At 49.3% G+C, this 15,291-nt stretch overlaps 1 protein-coding gene across 3 annotated transcripts in view; it reads right to left on the bottom strand.

Annotated features, from left to right (window-relative positions):
- Positions 1-15,291, bottom strand: part of LOC144610848 (CD276 antigen-like) — a 110,972-nt gene that overhangs the window by 28,526 nt on the left and 67,155 nt on the right. For all 3 annotated transcript variants that reach the window (XM_078429816.1, XM_078429817.1, XM_078429818.1), the window contains exon 6: positions 12,084-12,218. In XM_078429816.1, the coding sequence (XP_078285942.1) occupies positions 12,084-12,218 (135 nt within the window). The remainder of the gene's footprint in view (positions 1-12,083; positions 12,219-15,291) is intronic.

The raw sequence follows: 15,291 nt of genomic DNA, 5'->3' as shown, positions 1-15,291 counted from the left end.
TTAGATGGAGCTCTGGGGCCTAGTGGAATCAAGGGATATGGGGAGAAGGCAGGCACGGGTTACTGATTGTGGATGATAGGCCATGATCCCCACTCTACATCAATGGGGTCTGTGTGGAAAGGGTACCCGCTTTCAGGTTCCTGGGTACGCACATCACAGAGGATCTTACCTGGTCTACCAACACCATTACCACAGTGAAGAAGGCACAGCAGAGACTCCACTTCCTGAGGATCCTCAGGAAGACCAACCTGCAGGAGAAGCTCATGATGTCCTTCTATCGCTGCTCCATCGAGAGTGTGCTGGCATACTGTATAACCACATGGTATGCCAGCTGCTCAGAAAAGGACAGGAAGGCCCTTCAGAGGGTCATCACGACGGCCCAGAAGATCATCGGCTGCTCACTGCCCTCCCTGGAGCACCTGTTCAGCCTACGCTGCCTCAGTAGAGCAGGCAAAATAATAAAAGACCCATCCCACCCCGGCCACCGTCTGTTTGTTCTTCTGCCCTCTGGTCGACGTTTCAGGTCGATCAAATCCCGAACAAACAGACTCAAGAACAGTTTTTACCCCAGGGCCATACGAGAACTGCACTAGGTCACACTGTTAAAACTTTTGTATTTAATACATTTGTATTTATTTGTTTTGCATTTATTGCATATATGTTTTACTTTCGTGTTACGCACTGTCAGGATTGCTATTTTTTAATTTCGTTGTACCTGTTGCAACGACAATAAAAGAATTCTAATTCTAATTCTAATTCTAATTCGAATGGCAGTGCTGGCTCGAAGGGCCGAATGGCCTCCTCCAGCACCTATTTTCTATGTTTCTATGTTTCTCTGTTTCTATGTATTTGGGAGTGAGGAAGTTGGCAACCTTACTAACACGGGACAAGGGCAGTCCCATACGGGACAAACTAATTCAGCACAAAGTATGGGATGTCCCGGCTAATATGGCAACCCTAACTGCAATGGATTTGGGCTTGGGGGACTAAATGACCTCTCTCCTTGTTCGAACAATCTTTTGATTGGTGTTTGCTTTTCATGTGACAACCATTAACATATTCTGTCCTCTAGATACCACATTCTGAAGAAGGGTCTCGACCCGAAACGTCACCCATTCCTTCTCTCCTGAGATACTGCCTGACCTGCTGAGTTACTCCAGCATTTTGTGAATAAATACCTTCGATTTGTACCAGCGTCTGCAGTTATTTTCTTCCACATTGTATCTGGCAGAAGATATCTTTAGATGAAGACACAAAATGCTGGAGTAACTCAGCGGGACAGGCAGCATCTCTGGAGAAAAGGAATAGGTGACGTTTCGGGTCGAGACCCTTTCTTCAGACTGAGAGTCAGGGGAAAAGGGGAGGAGAGATGTAGACGGTGATGTAGAACAAACGATATGCAAAAAAGTGATGATGGTAAAGGATGCAGCCCATTGTTGACTGTGGGCTAGGTGAAAACGAGTTACAGACAATGAGACTCAACAAGACGACTTTGAAACTAGTAAAACAACTTGGGTGGGGGAGGGACGGAGAGAGAGGGGATACAATGGTTCACACGATCATAAGGGATAGGAGTAGAATTAGGCTATTTGGCCCATCAAGTCTACTCCGACATTCAATCATGGCTGATCTATCTCTCCCTCCTAACCCCATTCTCCTGCCTTCTCCCCATAACCCCTGACACCCACACTAATCAAGAATCTATCTATCTCTGCCTTAAAACTATCCACTGATTTGGCCTCCACAGCCTTCTGTGGCAAGGAATTCCACAGATTCACCACCCCCTTAGTTAGATAAATCAATATTCATTCTGCTGGGTTGTAAGCGACGAGACGAATGTGAGACATCTTTAGGTTTGAGAGATCCTGTCCGCTTTGCACAGTCCTAGCCTAGATGTTCTCTCTTCTCATTTGTACCATCGTTTTGCTGCCGATTCTAGTATGATCTGAGAAGGGTCCCGACCCGAAACGTCACCCATTCCTTCTCTCCTGAGATGCTGCCTGTCCCGCTGAGTTACTCCAGCATTTTGCGTCTATCTTCGGTGTAAATCAGCACCTGAAGGAGGGGGCTCGACCCGAAACATCACCCATTCCTTCTCTCCAGAGATGCTGCCTATTCTGAGTTACTCCAGCTTTTTGTGTCTGTCTAACCAACACAACAACCAAACCGACAGGAACTACCAAAGGCGACATCGCAATCTCACCCTCCTTTGGGAAGATGCAGATAATAAAAAACCTTCAGCAAAATCGCTTCCTCCCACAAGTCTTAATGAGACGTCGAACACAATACGAGGAAGGGCTGCTAATGATACATCAGCCAGATGCTCTTGTTTATCTTCAAAGCTGATGACAGATCTCGCTGACATCGTCCTGTGTGTGTTAGACAATTTAATGCAAAAATGACAGGGCCATGAGCGAATTGTACGACGTGGATTGTAGCGCATTTAATGCTGTTCCGAACATGATGCCAAGTGATACACATGATACACTGATCTCATCTGCCTCCACATCATCCACAACACAGAGGGTGGTGGGTGTATGGAACGGGCTGCCAGAGGAGGTGGTTGAGGCTGGGACTATTTTTTAGATTTAGAGATACAGCGCGGCAACAGGCCCTTCGGCCCACCGAGTCCGCGCCGCCCAGCGATCCCCGCACACTAACACTATCCTACACACACACTAGGGACAATTTTTACATTTACCCAGTCAATTAACCTACACACCTGCACGTCTTTGGAGTGTGGGAGGGAACCGAAGATCTCGGAGAAAACCCACGCAGGTCACGGGGAGAACGTACAAACTCCGTACAGACGGCGCCCGTAGTCAGGATCGAACCTGGGCCTCCGGCGCTGCATTCGCTGTAAGGCAGCAACTCTACCGCTGCGCCACCGTGCCGCACAACGTTTAAGAGACAGTTAGACGGGGACATGGACAGGACAGGTTTGGAGGGATACGGGCCAAACGCAGGCAGGTGGGAGTAGTGTAGCTGGGACATGTTGGCCGGTGTGGGCAAGTTGGGCTGAAGGGCCTGTTTCCAGGCAGTGTTACATCTATATCCCTCTATTCCCTGCACTTCCACGTGTCTATCTAAATGCCAGTGCTTTGCTATTGCATTCGTCTCTCTGACTAGAAACATAGAAACATAGAAAATAGGTGCAGGAGTAGGCCATTCGGCCCTTCGAGCCTGCACCGCCATTCAATATGATCATGCCTGATCATCCAGCTCAGTATCCCGTACCTGCCTTCTCTCCATACCCCCTGATCCCTTTAGCCACAAGGGCCACATCTAACTCCCTCTTAAATATAGCCAATGAACTGGCCTCAACTACCTTCTGTGGCAGAGAATTCCACAGACTCACCACTCTCTGTGCGAAGAAATGTTTTCTCATCTCGGTCCTAAAAGACTTCCCCCTTATCCTTAAACTGTGACCCCTGGTTCTGGACTTCCCCAACATCGGGAACAATCTTCCCGCATCTAGCCTCTCCAACCCCTTAAGAATTTTCCCCCATCAGTCTTCTAAATTCCAGCGTGTACAAGCCGAGTCTATCCAGTCTTTCTTCATATGAAAGTCCTGCCATCCCAGGGATCAATCTGGTGAACCTTCTCTGTACTCCCTCTAAGGCTAGAATGTCTTTCCTCAGATTAGGAGACCAAAACTGTACACAATACTCCAGGTAATACTAGGACTCTGACCAGATTGTTGGGTATTAAGTGAAGCTGCCCACATTAAACGGCAGTGGGAGCTTTGGCGGTGGTGAGGCCTTGCGATCGACCGGGACCAGCGGTCGACAAGGTGATGGGGGGGGAGGGGAAAAACAATGGGGACCGCCGTGAGGGACGGTAGGAGAACAAAGGGGGACTCGGTGTGTGGGGGAGGGGGCAGGGGGGGCAATCTAGTTTACAATCCTCTGCCCAGGGGATAAGCCTGTGTTTGTTCGTTCCGGTGAAGGCGCTGTGCACATGGCAGCCAGCCAGCAGTCCTTTTTTCCCCCACTTTTAATTTAATTTTAATTTCAGGTTTTCGTGTGCCTTGTTGGGTGTTGTCACTGTTGGCACAACAATTTCTCTCTGGGGATGGATAAAGTTCTGTCGTATGGCTGATCATTCTCAATCAGTACCCCGTTCCTGCCTTCTCCCCATACCTCCTGACTCCGCTATCCTTAAGAGCTCTATCTAGCTCTCTCTTGAATGCATTCAGAGAATTGGCCTCCACTGCCTTCTGAGGCAGAGAATTCCACAGATTCACAACTCTCTGACTGAACATTTTTTTCCTCATCTCAGTTCTAAATGGCCTACACCTTATTCTTAAACTGTGGCCCCTGGTTCTGGACTCCCCCAACATTGGGAACATGTTTCCTGCCTCTAACGTGTCCAACCCCTTAATAATCTTATACGTTACGATAAGATCCCCTCTCATCTAAATTCCAATGTATACAAGCCTAGTCGCTCCAGTCTTTCAACATATGACAGTCCCGCTATTCCGGGAATTAACCTAGTAAACCTACGCTGCAGGTTTGTAGGTTAATCAGCCCTCTGCAAATTTCTCCTAATGGGCTGGGAATGGATGCAAAAGTGAGATGGGTGTGGTCAGGTGACCGATGGTCGGCGTGGACCCGGTGGGCCAGAGGTTGTTTCTATGCTGTGTCACTAACTGCAACCAACAAGCCTGACTGGAATCTAATTCATGAATTTTGGAAAGGCTCAGTTTAAATCCTCTCATTATTATGCATGCTATGTTTTGCAGCTTTGATGTTTGCAATCAAATAAAATGTTCAATGTTGGTGTGGAGATGGCCCATTCTCTCTGCGACCATCAAATAAATCCCTCCTAATTGTCCCATCACCCATCTGCTGTCAGGCTGGTTAGCACACTAATTAATCTAACAACCATCACGTCTGTACGAGGGACATTTGCTGTGGATCTGATGGGCATTTTTAGTTTAGTTTAATTCAGAGAAAGTGTAGAAACAGGCCCTTCGGCCCACAGAGTCCATGCCGACCAGCGATTACCAGGTTAATTGGCTTCTCTAAATTGTCCCGTTGGATGGCACCAGCCATGTCATAAGTGATAAGCCAATTCTCTGAATGCATTCAAGAGAGAGCTAGATACAGCTCTTAAGGATAGCGGAGTCAGGGGGTATGGGGAGAGGGCAGGAACGGGGTACTGATTGAGAATGATCAGCCATGATCACATTGAATGGCGGTGCTGGCTCGAAGGGCCGAATGGCCTCCTCCTGCACCTATTGTCTATTGTCTATTGATAGGAGCAGAATTAGTCCATTCGGCAAATCAAGTCTACTCCGCCATTCAATCATGGCTGGTCTATCTCTCCATCCCAACCCCATTCTCCTGCCTTCTCCCCAAAACCTCCAACACCCGTACTAATCAAGAATCTGTCTATGTCCGCCGTAGAATTATCCACTGACTTGGCCTCCACAACCTTGTGTGGCAACGAATTCCACAGATTCACCACCCTCTGATTAAAGAAATAGTGTATTTATTTCACAAAATGCTGGAGTAACTCAGCAGGTCAGGCAGCATCTCAGGAGAGTAGGAATGGGTGACGTTTCGGGTCGAGACCCTTCTTCAGACTGATGTCAGGGGGGGCGGGACAAAGGAAGGATATAGGTGGAGGCAGGAAGATAGAGGGAGATCTGGGAAGGGGGAGGGGAAGAGAGGGACAGAGGAACTATCTAAAGTTGGAGAAGTCAATGTTCATACCGCTGGGCTGCAAGCTGCCCAGGCGAAATATGAGGTGATGTTCCTCCAATTTCCAAAGAAATAGTGTATGTACGATCGCTGGTCGGCATGGACTCAGTGGGCCGAAGGGCCTGTTTCCACACTGTTCCAAATATAACAATTCTTTACTTTTTGTTTGTTTGTTGTTTGTAACGCAAAATTCTTCGAACAGATGGGTTATCCAATGTAACATGCAGGAAGAAAGCTGTTGCTATCTATTTATCTCTTTTGTAGAAAACAGCAAACGTTATTTTGCATGGAGCAATCAAAATATTGCGGCTATTCCAGCAAGATGGCGTACAAACCATTCCAATGGGAAGTGTTCCATGGACCATTGAATGTCCCGCTCATAGTCACACAGCGCATTGCTGGAGTAACAGCGGCTCACGAAGAGTTGGGTGGAGGATTGGCGTGAACGGGGGCTTGATGGTCTGCTCAGACACGATGGGCTGAAGGGCCTGTGTAGGAAGGAACTACAGATGCTGGTCTTAACCGAAGATAGACACACAATGCTGGAGTAACTCAGCGGGACAGGCAGCATCTCTGGAGAGAAGGAATGGGTGACGTTTCAGGTCAACACCCTTCTTCAGACAGGGTCTGAAAAAGGGTCCCAACCCTAAACGTCACCTATCCATGTTCTCCAGAGGTGCTGCCTGTCCCACTGAGTTACTCCAGCACTCAGTGAAACGTCACCTATCCATATTCTCCACAGATGCTGCCTGACCCGCTGGGTTACTCCAGCACCCTGTGAAATGTCATCTATCCATGTTCTCCAGAGATGCTGCCTGACCCGCTGAGTTACTCCAGCACTCTGTGAAACGTCACCTATCCATGTTCTCCAGAGATGCTGCCTGTCCCGCTGAGTTACTCCAGCACTCTGTGAAACGTCACCTATCCATGTTCTCCACAGATGCTGCCTGACCCACTGAGTTACTCCAGCACACTGTGAAACGTCACCTATCCATGTTCTCCACAGATGCTGCCTGACCTGCTGAGTTACTCCAGCACTTTGAGAGGAGGGAGTGGGGGGGTGATTGGCCGATGGGTGGACCAAATGACAAAGGCGACAAAAGGTTGTCAGTTTAGCGGAAAGGAGGAGTTTGATGCAAAGGCAGAGGGAGGGATGTGGGTGAAGGGGACTCTATGGTCCTCTTCCAGAACATTCAGACACTGATTATATGAACATGCCACTGATTGTGGCAGCTTTCTGTCAAGAATCAGTTGCAATGTTTCTTGCATTACACCACTGACTACACTTCAAAGCTCAGCTGTGAAACACTTTGGAATAGTTGAAGTCATAAAGGCTGCCATTTAGTTCAGTTTAGATTTAGAGATGCAGCACTGAAGCAGGCCCTTCGGCCCACCGAGTCCGCACCGACCAGCGATCCCCGCACATTAACACTATCCTACACACACCAGGGACAATTTTTACATTTACACCAAGCCAATTAACCTACACACCTGTACTTCTTTGGAGTGTGGGAGGAAAACAGAGATCTCCAATAAGTGCCAGGGACCCGGGTTCGATCCTGACTACGGGTGCTGTCTGTACGGAGTTTGTACATTCTCCCCATGTACGTTCTCACCCTGAACATAGGATCCCCCCAGGGTTGCGTCCTTAGCCCCCTACTGTACTCCCTGTACACACATGACTGTGGGGCAAGGTTCAGCTCAAACTCCATCATCAAGTTTGCTGATGACACTGTGGTGGTGGGCCGGATCTCCAACAACGATGAGAAGGCCTACCGGGAGGAGGTGGCTGATCTGGCACTCTGGTGTCAGGACAATAGCCTCCTCTTGAATGTCACTAAAACGAAGGAGCTGATTGTGGACTTCAGAAGGGCTAAACATCCAAGGACGTACACGCCACTGGAGATAAATGGGTCTACTGTGGATAGGGTGAGCAGTTTTAAATACTTGGGAGTCCGCATCGCAGAGGATCTGACGTGGGCAACACACATTGCCGCACTGGTGGGTAAGGCAAAGCAGCGCCTTTACCATCTTAGACAGCTGAGGAAATTCAGAGTGTCTCTGAGGATCCTTCATTGCTTCTACTCCAGGGCTGTAGAGAGCATCCTGTCCGGCAACATTACAGTCTGGTTTGGGAACAGCTCTGCCCAGGACAGGATGGCCCTGCAGAGAGTAGTGCGTTCGGCAGAACGCACCATGGGAACTACACTCGCCCCCCTGCAGGACCTATACATCAGGAGGTGCAGATCCAGAGCAACCAAGATCATGAGGGACCCCTACCACCCCAGTAACGGACTGTTCCAGATGCTACGGTCAGGCAAACGCCTCCGCTGTCACGCTGTGAAAACGGAGAGGATGAGACGGAGTTTCTTCCCACAGGCCATCAGGACTGTCAACTTTTATAACTCCAGGGACTACATTTTTGTCTACACTATAGTAACTTATTAACTTTATTTATATGCTGTAACTGTAATTCTTTTTCGTGCACAATCCGCAGGCATTGCCACTTTCATTTCACTGCACATCGTGTATGTGTATGTGACAAATAAACTTGACTTGACTTGACTTGACTTGACATGCGTGGGTTTTCTCTGGGTGCTCCGGTTTCTTCCCACATTCCAAAGACGTACAGGTTTGTAGGTTATTTGGCTTGGTAAAAAATGTACAAAGGTAAAATTGTCCCTCGTGTGTTGGAGTGCGGGGATCGCTGGTCGGCGCGGACTCGGTGGGCCGATGGGACTGTTTCCGCGCTGAATCTCTAAAACTAAAACTAAAAACTATTCGAAGTACGTCAATGTTTGCAAATTTATTCTGTGGATTCGTGGACCGCATCAACTTCACTTCCACCTCTAATGGGCAAGTGCTTTGATGTGAGTTCTCTGATAATTAATAAATTGTTAATTCGTGAGAAGCTCCAGTTCCTGAGGAGTCAGGCTCTGTGGGATTTTCATCAAAGGACTCATTGCTTTCTAAGTGTGTACAAGATTTATGTACATAAATAATCATTAGGCAAACATATATATTCAGCAGCAACTCAATTTTTGAAGTAAAATAATTTTAAAACATTAAATGAAATAATGCAAATAATTATAAGTCAGACTTTTTCTTATGAGGATTTGCACCTTTAAAATCATCTGTACATATGCGAAAGTCAGTTCCAAGTCTTTTTCTTTCTGTCTGTAATTATTATTCAATGCAAATCATTCCATTATTGGTGGTGCAGCGGTAGAGTTGCTGCCTCACAGCGCCAGAGACCCGGGTTCAATCCTGACTAAGGGTGCTGTCTGTATGGAGTTTGTACGTTCTCCCCGTGACCTGCGTGGGATTTCTCCGGGTGCTCCGGTTTCCTCCCACACTCCAAAGGCGTACAGGTTTGAAGAAGGGTCTCGACCTGAAACGTCACCCATTCCTTCACTGCCTGAACCGTTGAGTTTAGATTTTTTTAGATTTAGAGATACAGCGCAGAAACAGGCCCTTCGGCCCACCGGGTCCGTGCCGCCCAGCGATCCCCGCACACTAACACTATCCTACACACACTAGGGACAATTTTTACATTTGCCCGGCCAATTAACCTACAAACCTGCACGTCTTTGGAGTGTGGGAGGAAACCGAAGATCTCGGAGAAAACCCGCGCCGGTCACGGGGAGAACGTACAAACTCCGTACAGACGGCGCCCGTAGTCAGGATCGAACCTGAGTCTCCGGCGCTGCATTCGCTGTAAGGCAGCAACTCTACCGCTGCGCCACCGTGCCGCAGTTACTCCAGCTTTTTCTGTCTATCAGTTCTAGGATCATGCCATGCGATGTCAATCTGATATTTAGTTTAGTCTAGTTCAGTTTAGTTTAGTTTAGAGATACAGCGTGGAAACAGGCCCTTCTGCCCACCGAGTCCGCACCGACCAACGAACACTATCCTACACACTGGGGACACCTTACAATTTTTACTGAATTAACCTACAAACCTGCACGTCTTTGGAGTGTGGGGGGAAACCAGAGCACCCGGAGAAAACCCACGCGGTCAGAGGGAGAACGTACAAACTCCGCACAGACAGCACCCCCGTAGTCAGGATGGAACCCGGGACTCTGGTGCTGTGAGGCAGCAACTCTACCGCTGCGCCACCATGCCGACACTTTACAGATTATTCATCAGCAGTTACTATTGCTTAATGTGAGCAAGTTTGATGACTTTGAGAAGTGTTGTCACTCAATGGTGGGTTATTAAGTGGCGTCAAGTTTTGTTGATTAATTTTGCGAAGCAATTTTATAAAATGCATCCAGGTGCTACTGTGTGATTGATTAGCCCTCAACGATGAGTGACCACTTTTGGCATTTACTGGGACTCCGAAGTTAGAAATTTGTCCTGATTCTGACTCACAAACTGCACCCCTTCCTGCTCGATCAATCACAACCTGCTATTAAAAACAACCACATTGATCAAAGTAAAGAAACTGATGAAACTGAACATCTGGAGGAGAGACAACGTAAGCAATGTGGACCTGTGGGAAAGAACAAGCCAGGATCCCATTGACTTACAAATTCGAAAGAGAAAATGGAGTTGGATTGGACACACCCTCAGAAAACTCGCCACAAACATCGCCCCGGCAAGCCCTGAAATGGAACCCCCAGGGACAAAGGAAAAGAGTTTGCCCCAGGAACAGCTGGAGAAGAGGGGTCCAGGCAGAAATGTCTGGGAGTGGGCTCAACTGGGGAGATCTCGAAAGACCGGGTGAAGTGGAGGACATTTGTTAACGGCCTATGCTCCCTAGAGGAGCCAAGGGCTTAAGAAGAAGAAGACTATGAGCGACCACTTTTGGCATTTACTGGGACTCCGAAGTTAGAAATTTTTTCTTATTCAGATTCATGAATTGCACCCCTTCCTGCTCGATCAATCACAACCTGCTATTAAAAACAACCACATTGATCAAAGTAAAGAAACTGATGAATGGCTTAATTGACTTATTTATCAATATTCCAATATCTCGAGACGTGGGGGGGGGGGGGGGGGGGGAGAACAAAGGGGGACCTGGTGCGGACAATGTGTACACTTTGTGACTTTGTCAGCGCCCTTTATGTGGTGACTCTTTGCATACCTTGGGTATGCAAGCAAAGAATTTCACTGTGACTTGTCAGCAATTCAATCATTGTGGAGGAGGAATCGTTCGTTGTGGAGTTGGGGCAGGTTGGGGACTTCTTTAAGACTGACCTGCCGGAGGTAATGAGGAGAAGGCAGGAGAATGGGGTTGAGAGGGAGAGATAGATCAGCCATGATTGAATGGCGGAGTAGACTTGATGGGCCGAATGGCCTAATTGCACTCCTATCTATATATATTACCAAAACTCTCATCTTATATAGTTGTGGGTTTGTGGATAGATTTGTTCCCGAAAACGGTACACGATAGCGCAACAATTTTAGGCCGACCTTACTCGCCATTGGGCTGCGGTTCAAATGGACGTCATATTTAAAAAGTTATTCACTTTTTAAACTTTAAAAATGACTTTTTAAAAAATTGAATAAATGTCTTTTACACTTGCCGTGCCCAAGATGGCCGCCGGGGGCGAGACCCGCCCGAGTGACGGAGTGGCAGCCGATGGGGGGGGGGGGGTGAGAAGAGAGAAAGGGGCGGGACCTGAAGGAGGGGGAGTGGACGGGACCCGCCCGAGTGACGGGAGTGGCGGCCGATGGGGCGGGGGTGAGAAGAGCGAAAGGGGCGGGACCTGAAGGAGGGGGGGAGGGGACGAGACCCCTATGAGTGACGGCAGTGGCAGCCAATGGGAGGGGGAGGAAAGCGGAAGAGGCGGGACTGGAAGGTGGGGGGGAGGGAACGAGACCCGCCCGAGTGACGGGAGTGGCGGCCGATGGGGGGGTGGGGGGTGAAAAGAGCGGAAGAGGCAGGACCTGGAGGAGTGGGAAGGGGACGGGACCCCCACGAGTGATGGGAGTGGCGGCCAATGAGGGGCGGGGTAGTGGAGCGGAAGAGGTGGGATCAGAAGGAGGCGGAATGGCAATCAGGAGAGGCTTGGACCCAACAGGTCCACTCAGGCTGGTCACATTTTTAGATTTAGAGATACAGCGCGGAAACAGGCCCTTCAGCCCACGGGGTCCGCGCCACCCAGCGATCCCCGCACACTAACACAATCCTACACACATTTTTACATTTGCCCAGCCAATTAACCTACACACCTGTACGTCTTTGGAGTGTGGGAGGAAGCCGAAGATCTCGGAGAAAACCCACGCAGGTCACGGGGAGAACGTACAAACTCCGTACAGACGGCGCCCGTAGTCGGGATCGAACCTGAGTCTCCGGCGCTGCATTCGCTGTAAGGCGGCAACTCTACCGCTACGCCACCGTGCCGCCACTTATAAACATGGACTCACCTCCCTGGTCCTCCTTGCAGCTCTGCTGAATCTTCCTCCTGCACACGTAACCCAGGGCAGCCAGCAATGCCACCAGGCAGATGGACAGGCCGACGGTCAGCCACAGAGCCACAGCTGGGAACCTGAGGTCCTGCCCTGTGGTGGAAAGAGACAGAGAACAAGTGGCTCACACTGCTGGGAAGACTAACAACAGCTCCATAGATCGTAAAAGAGTTCAGCCTGCAGAAGGGTCTCGACCCGAAAACGTCACCCATTCCTTCTCTCCTGAGATGCTGCCTGACCTGCTGAGTTACTCCAGCATTTTGCGAATAAACACCTTCCTACACACTTAGTGATTTTAGTTTGTTTTAGAGATACAGCGTGGATTCAGAACCCATGGCCCACAAAGGCCACACCGACCAGCGATCACTAGTACACTAGTTCTATCCTACACCCACCAGGGACAATCTAGGGAGCCAATTAACCTACAAACATGCGCGTCTTTAGAGTGTGGGAGGTGACCGGAGCACCTGGAGAAAGCCCACGCAGGTCACGGGGAGAACGTACAAACTCCGTACAGACAGCACCCGTAGTCAGGATGGAACCCGGGTCTCTGGCGCTGTGAGGCAGCAACTCTACCGCTGCGCCACCGTGCCGCCCTATAAGTTAGCCCGAGCTGTCTTTGCTGTGGCGGACACACAGCGGGGAACACCCTCGCCTCTGAGTCGGCAGGGTCTGAGTTCAAGAGTCGGACCAGGGACAGGACGGGGCACCATGTCCACCGTGGAGTTCCTCGCTGGATCGGAACAGAACTGTCATACATTGAAAGACTGGAGCGACTAGGCTTGTATACACTGGAATATAGAAGGATGTGAGGGGATCTTATCGAAACATATAAGATTATTAAGGGGTTGGACACGTTAGAGGCAGGAAACATGTTCCCAATGTTGGGGGAGTCCAGAACCAGGGGCCACAGTTTAAGAATAAGGGGTGGGCCATTTAGAACGGAGATGAGGAAAAACTTTTTCACTCAGAATCTGTGGAATTCTCTGCCTCAGAAGGCAGTGGAGGCCAATTCTCTGAATGCATTCAAGAGAGAGCTAGATAGAGCTCTTAAGGATAGCGGAGTCAGGGGGTATGGGGAGAAGGCAGGAACGGGGTACTGATTGAGGATGATCAGCCATGATCACATTGAATGGTGGTGCTGGCTCGAAGGGCTGAATGGCCTCCTCCTGCACCCATTGTCTATTGTCTATTGAGGTGACGGCTGCTCCCTAAGGTGGGTGTAACAAGTGTTGGGGCTCATCGTGAAGACCAGAATGGTAGTCCGCCCACCGCCCTGCACAACGCACACCTCAACCAGTGTGCGGGGGTCGCTGGGCGGCGCGGACTCGGTGGGCCGAAGGGCCTGTATCCGCGCTGTATCTCGAAACTAAACTAAACTAAACCAGCACTTTGTGTCCTTTTATGTTTAGTTTAGAGATAGAGCGCGGAAACAGGCCCTTCGGCCCACCGAGTCCGCGCCGCCCAGCGATCCCCACACATCAACACTATCCTACACACACTAGGGACAATTTACATTTACACCAAGCCAATTAACCTACACACCTGTCCGTCTTTGGAGTGTGGGATGAAACAGGAGATCTCAGAGAAAACCCAGGCAGGTCACGGGGAGAACGTACAAACTCCGTACAGACGGCGCCCGTAGTCGGGATCGAACCTGGGTCTCTGGCGCTGCAAGTGCTGTAAGGCAGCAACTCTACCGCTGCGCCACCGTGGATCTGCACAACCAGCATCTGCAGTGTGCGGGGATTGCTGGTCGGCGTGGACCCGGTGGGCCGAAGGGCCTGTTTCCGCACTGTATCGCCAAACTGAAAGTAAAGGAAATCTTCTGCTCACGTTAATGTCACTGCTTTGCACTGGGTTTCAGGTGCTTGAGGCCGCGAGCTTGATTTAGCAGCCGCTAAATGCCCGGTGAATAAGAGTGTTGTGTCTGCCGCACAGCATCAATGAGGCCAGGACTTCCCCCCAAACACATCACCCACATTGTCATCACATTGTCACAAATGCTCAAGCATTCCGTTTAAAATCTCAATGTCAAATTGCCGTTAAAATAATAATTGTTCCCTCTTGTGGCCAACTCCGCAAGATGAAGCATATCCCTGCTGGAAACTGTGTTTGTCACTGTAGCACTGTGAGCAAATTTGGGCCCCGTATCTGAGGAAGGATGTGCTGGCTCTGGAGAGGAGGGTCCAGAGGAGGTTTTTACGAGAACGATCCCAGGATTGAGTGAATGAATGAATAGGTTTATTGGCCAAGTATGTGCACGTACAAGGAATGTGCCTTGGTGCTCCGCTCACAAACGACAACACAAAGAGACAGTTAACAATTAAGAATAAAGCATGAAAACATCAAAACAATAAGGACACAACATTACGGTCTAAACATGAATGAGTGAGTTAGCACATGATGAGCGTTTGTCAGCACTGAGCCTGTACTCGCTGGAGTTTAGAAGGATGAGGGGTGGGACCTCATTGAAACGTACAGAATAATGGAAGGCCTGGATAGAGTGGATGTGGAGAGGATGTTTCCACTGGTGGGAGAAGTCACCGCCTCAGAATTAAAGGGCGCTCTTTTAGAAAGGAGGTGAGGAGGAAATTCTTTAGTCAGAGGGTGGTGAATGTGTGGAACTCATTGCCACAGAGGGCTGTGGAGGCCAAGTCAGTGGATATTTTGAAGGCAGAGCTAGTAATCCATTCACAGGCAACTCAATCCACATTGCTCCTCAGAGCACGATTATCTGATTAAAGGCAATTTGGAGCCAGTGTTTACTGCACCACAGACTCTCATCTGGTAGATATTGGACAGAGCATCAATACAACACGTCAAAATGAAGAGAACCAAGGTAGACACCAAATGCTGGAGTAACTCAGCGGGACAGGCAGCATCACTCCAAAGACGTACAGGTATGTAGGTTAATTGGCTGTAAAAATTAATGTAAAAATTGTCCCTAGGGTGTAGGATAGTGTTAATGTGCGGGGATCGCTGGGCGGCGCGGACCCGGTGGGCCGAAGGGCCTGTTTCCGCGCTGTATCTCTAAATCTATTAAATCTAAAAATCTCTGGAGAGAAGGAATGGGTGACGTTTCGGGTCAAGACCCTTCTTCTAGAAGAGAACCAAGATTCAATGATGGAAAGGATAGGCTCGGTGGCGCAGCGGTAGAGTTGCT

Source organism: Rhinoraja longicauda, chromosome 38 (assembly GCF_053455715.1).
Source record: "Rhinoraja longicauda isolate Sanriku21f chromosome 38, sRhiLon1.1, whole genome shotgun sequence".
Taxonomy (NCBI): domain Eukaryota; kingdom Metazoa; phylum Chordata; class Chondrichthyes; order Rajiformes; family Arhynchobatidae; genus Rhinoraja; species Rhinoraja longicauda.
The sequence above is the reverse complement of the archived record's forward strand: the minus strand, read 5'-3'. Positions and strand labels throughout refer to the sequence as shown.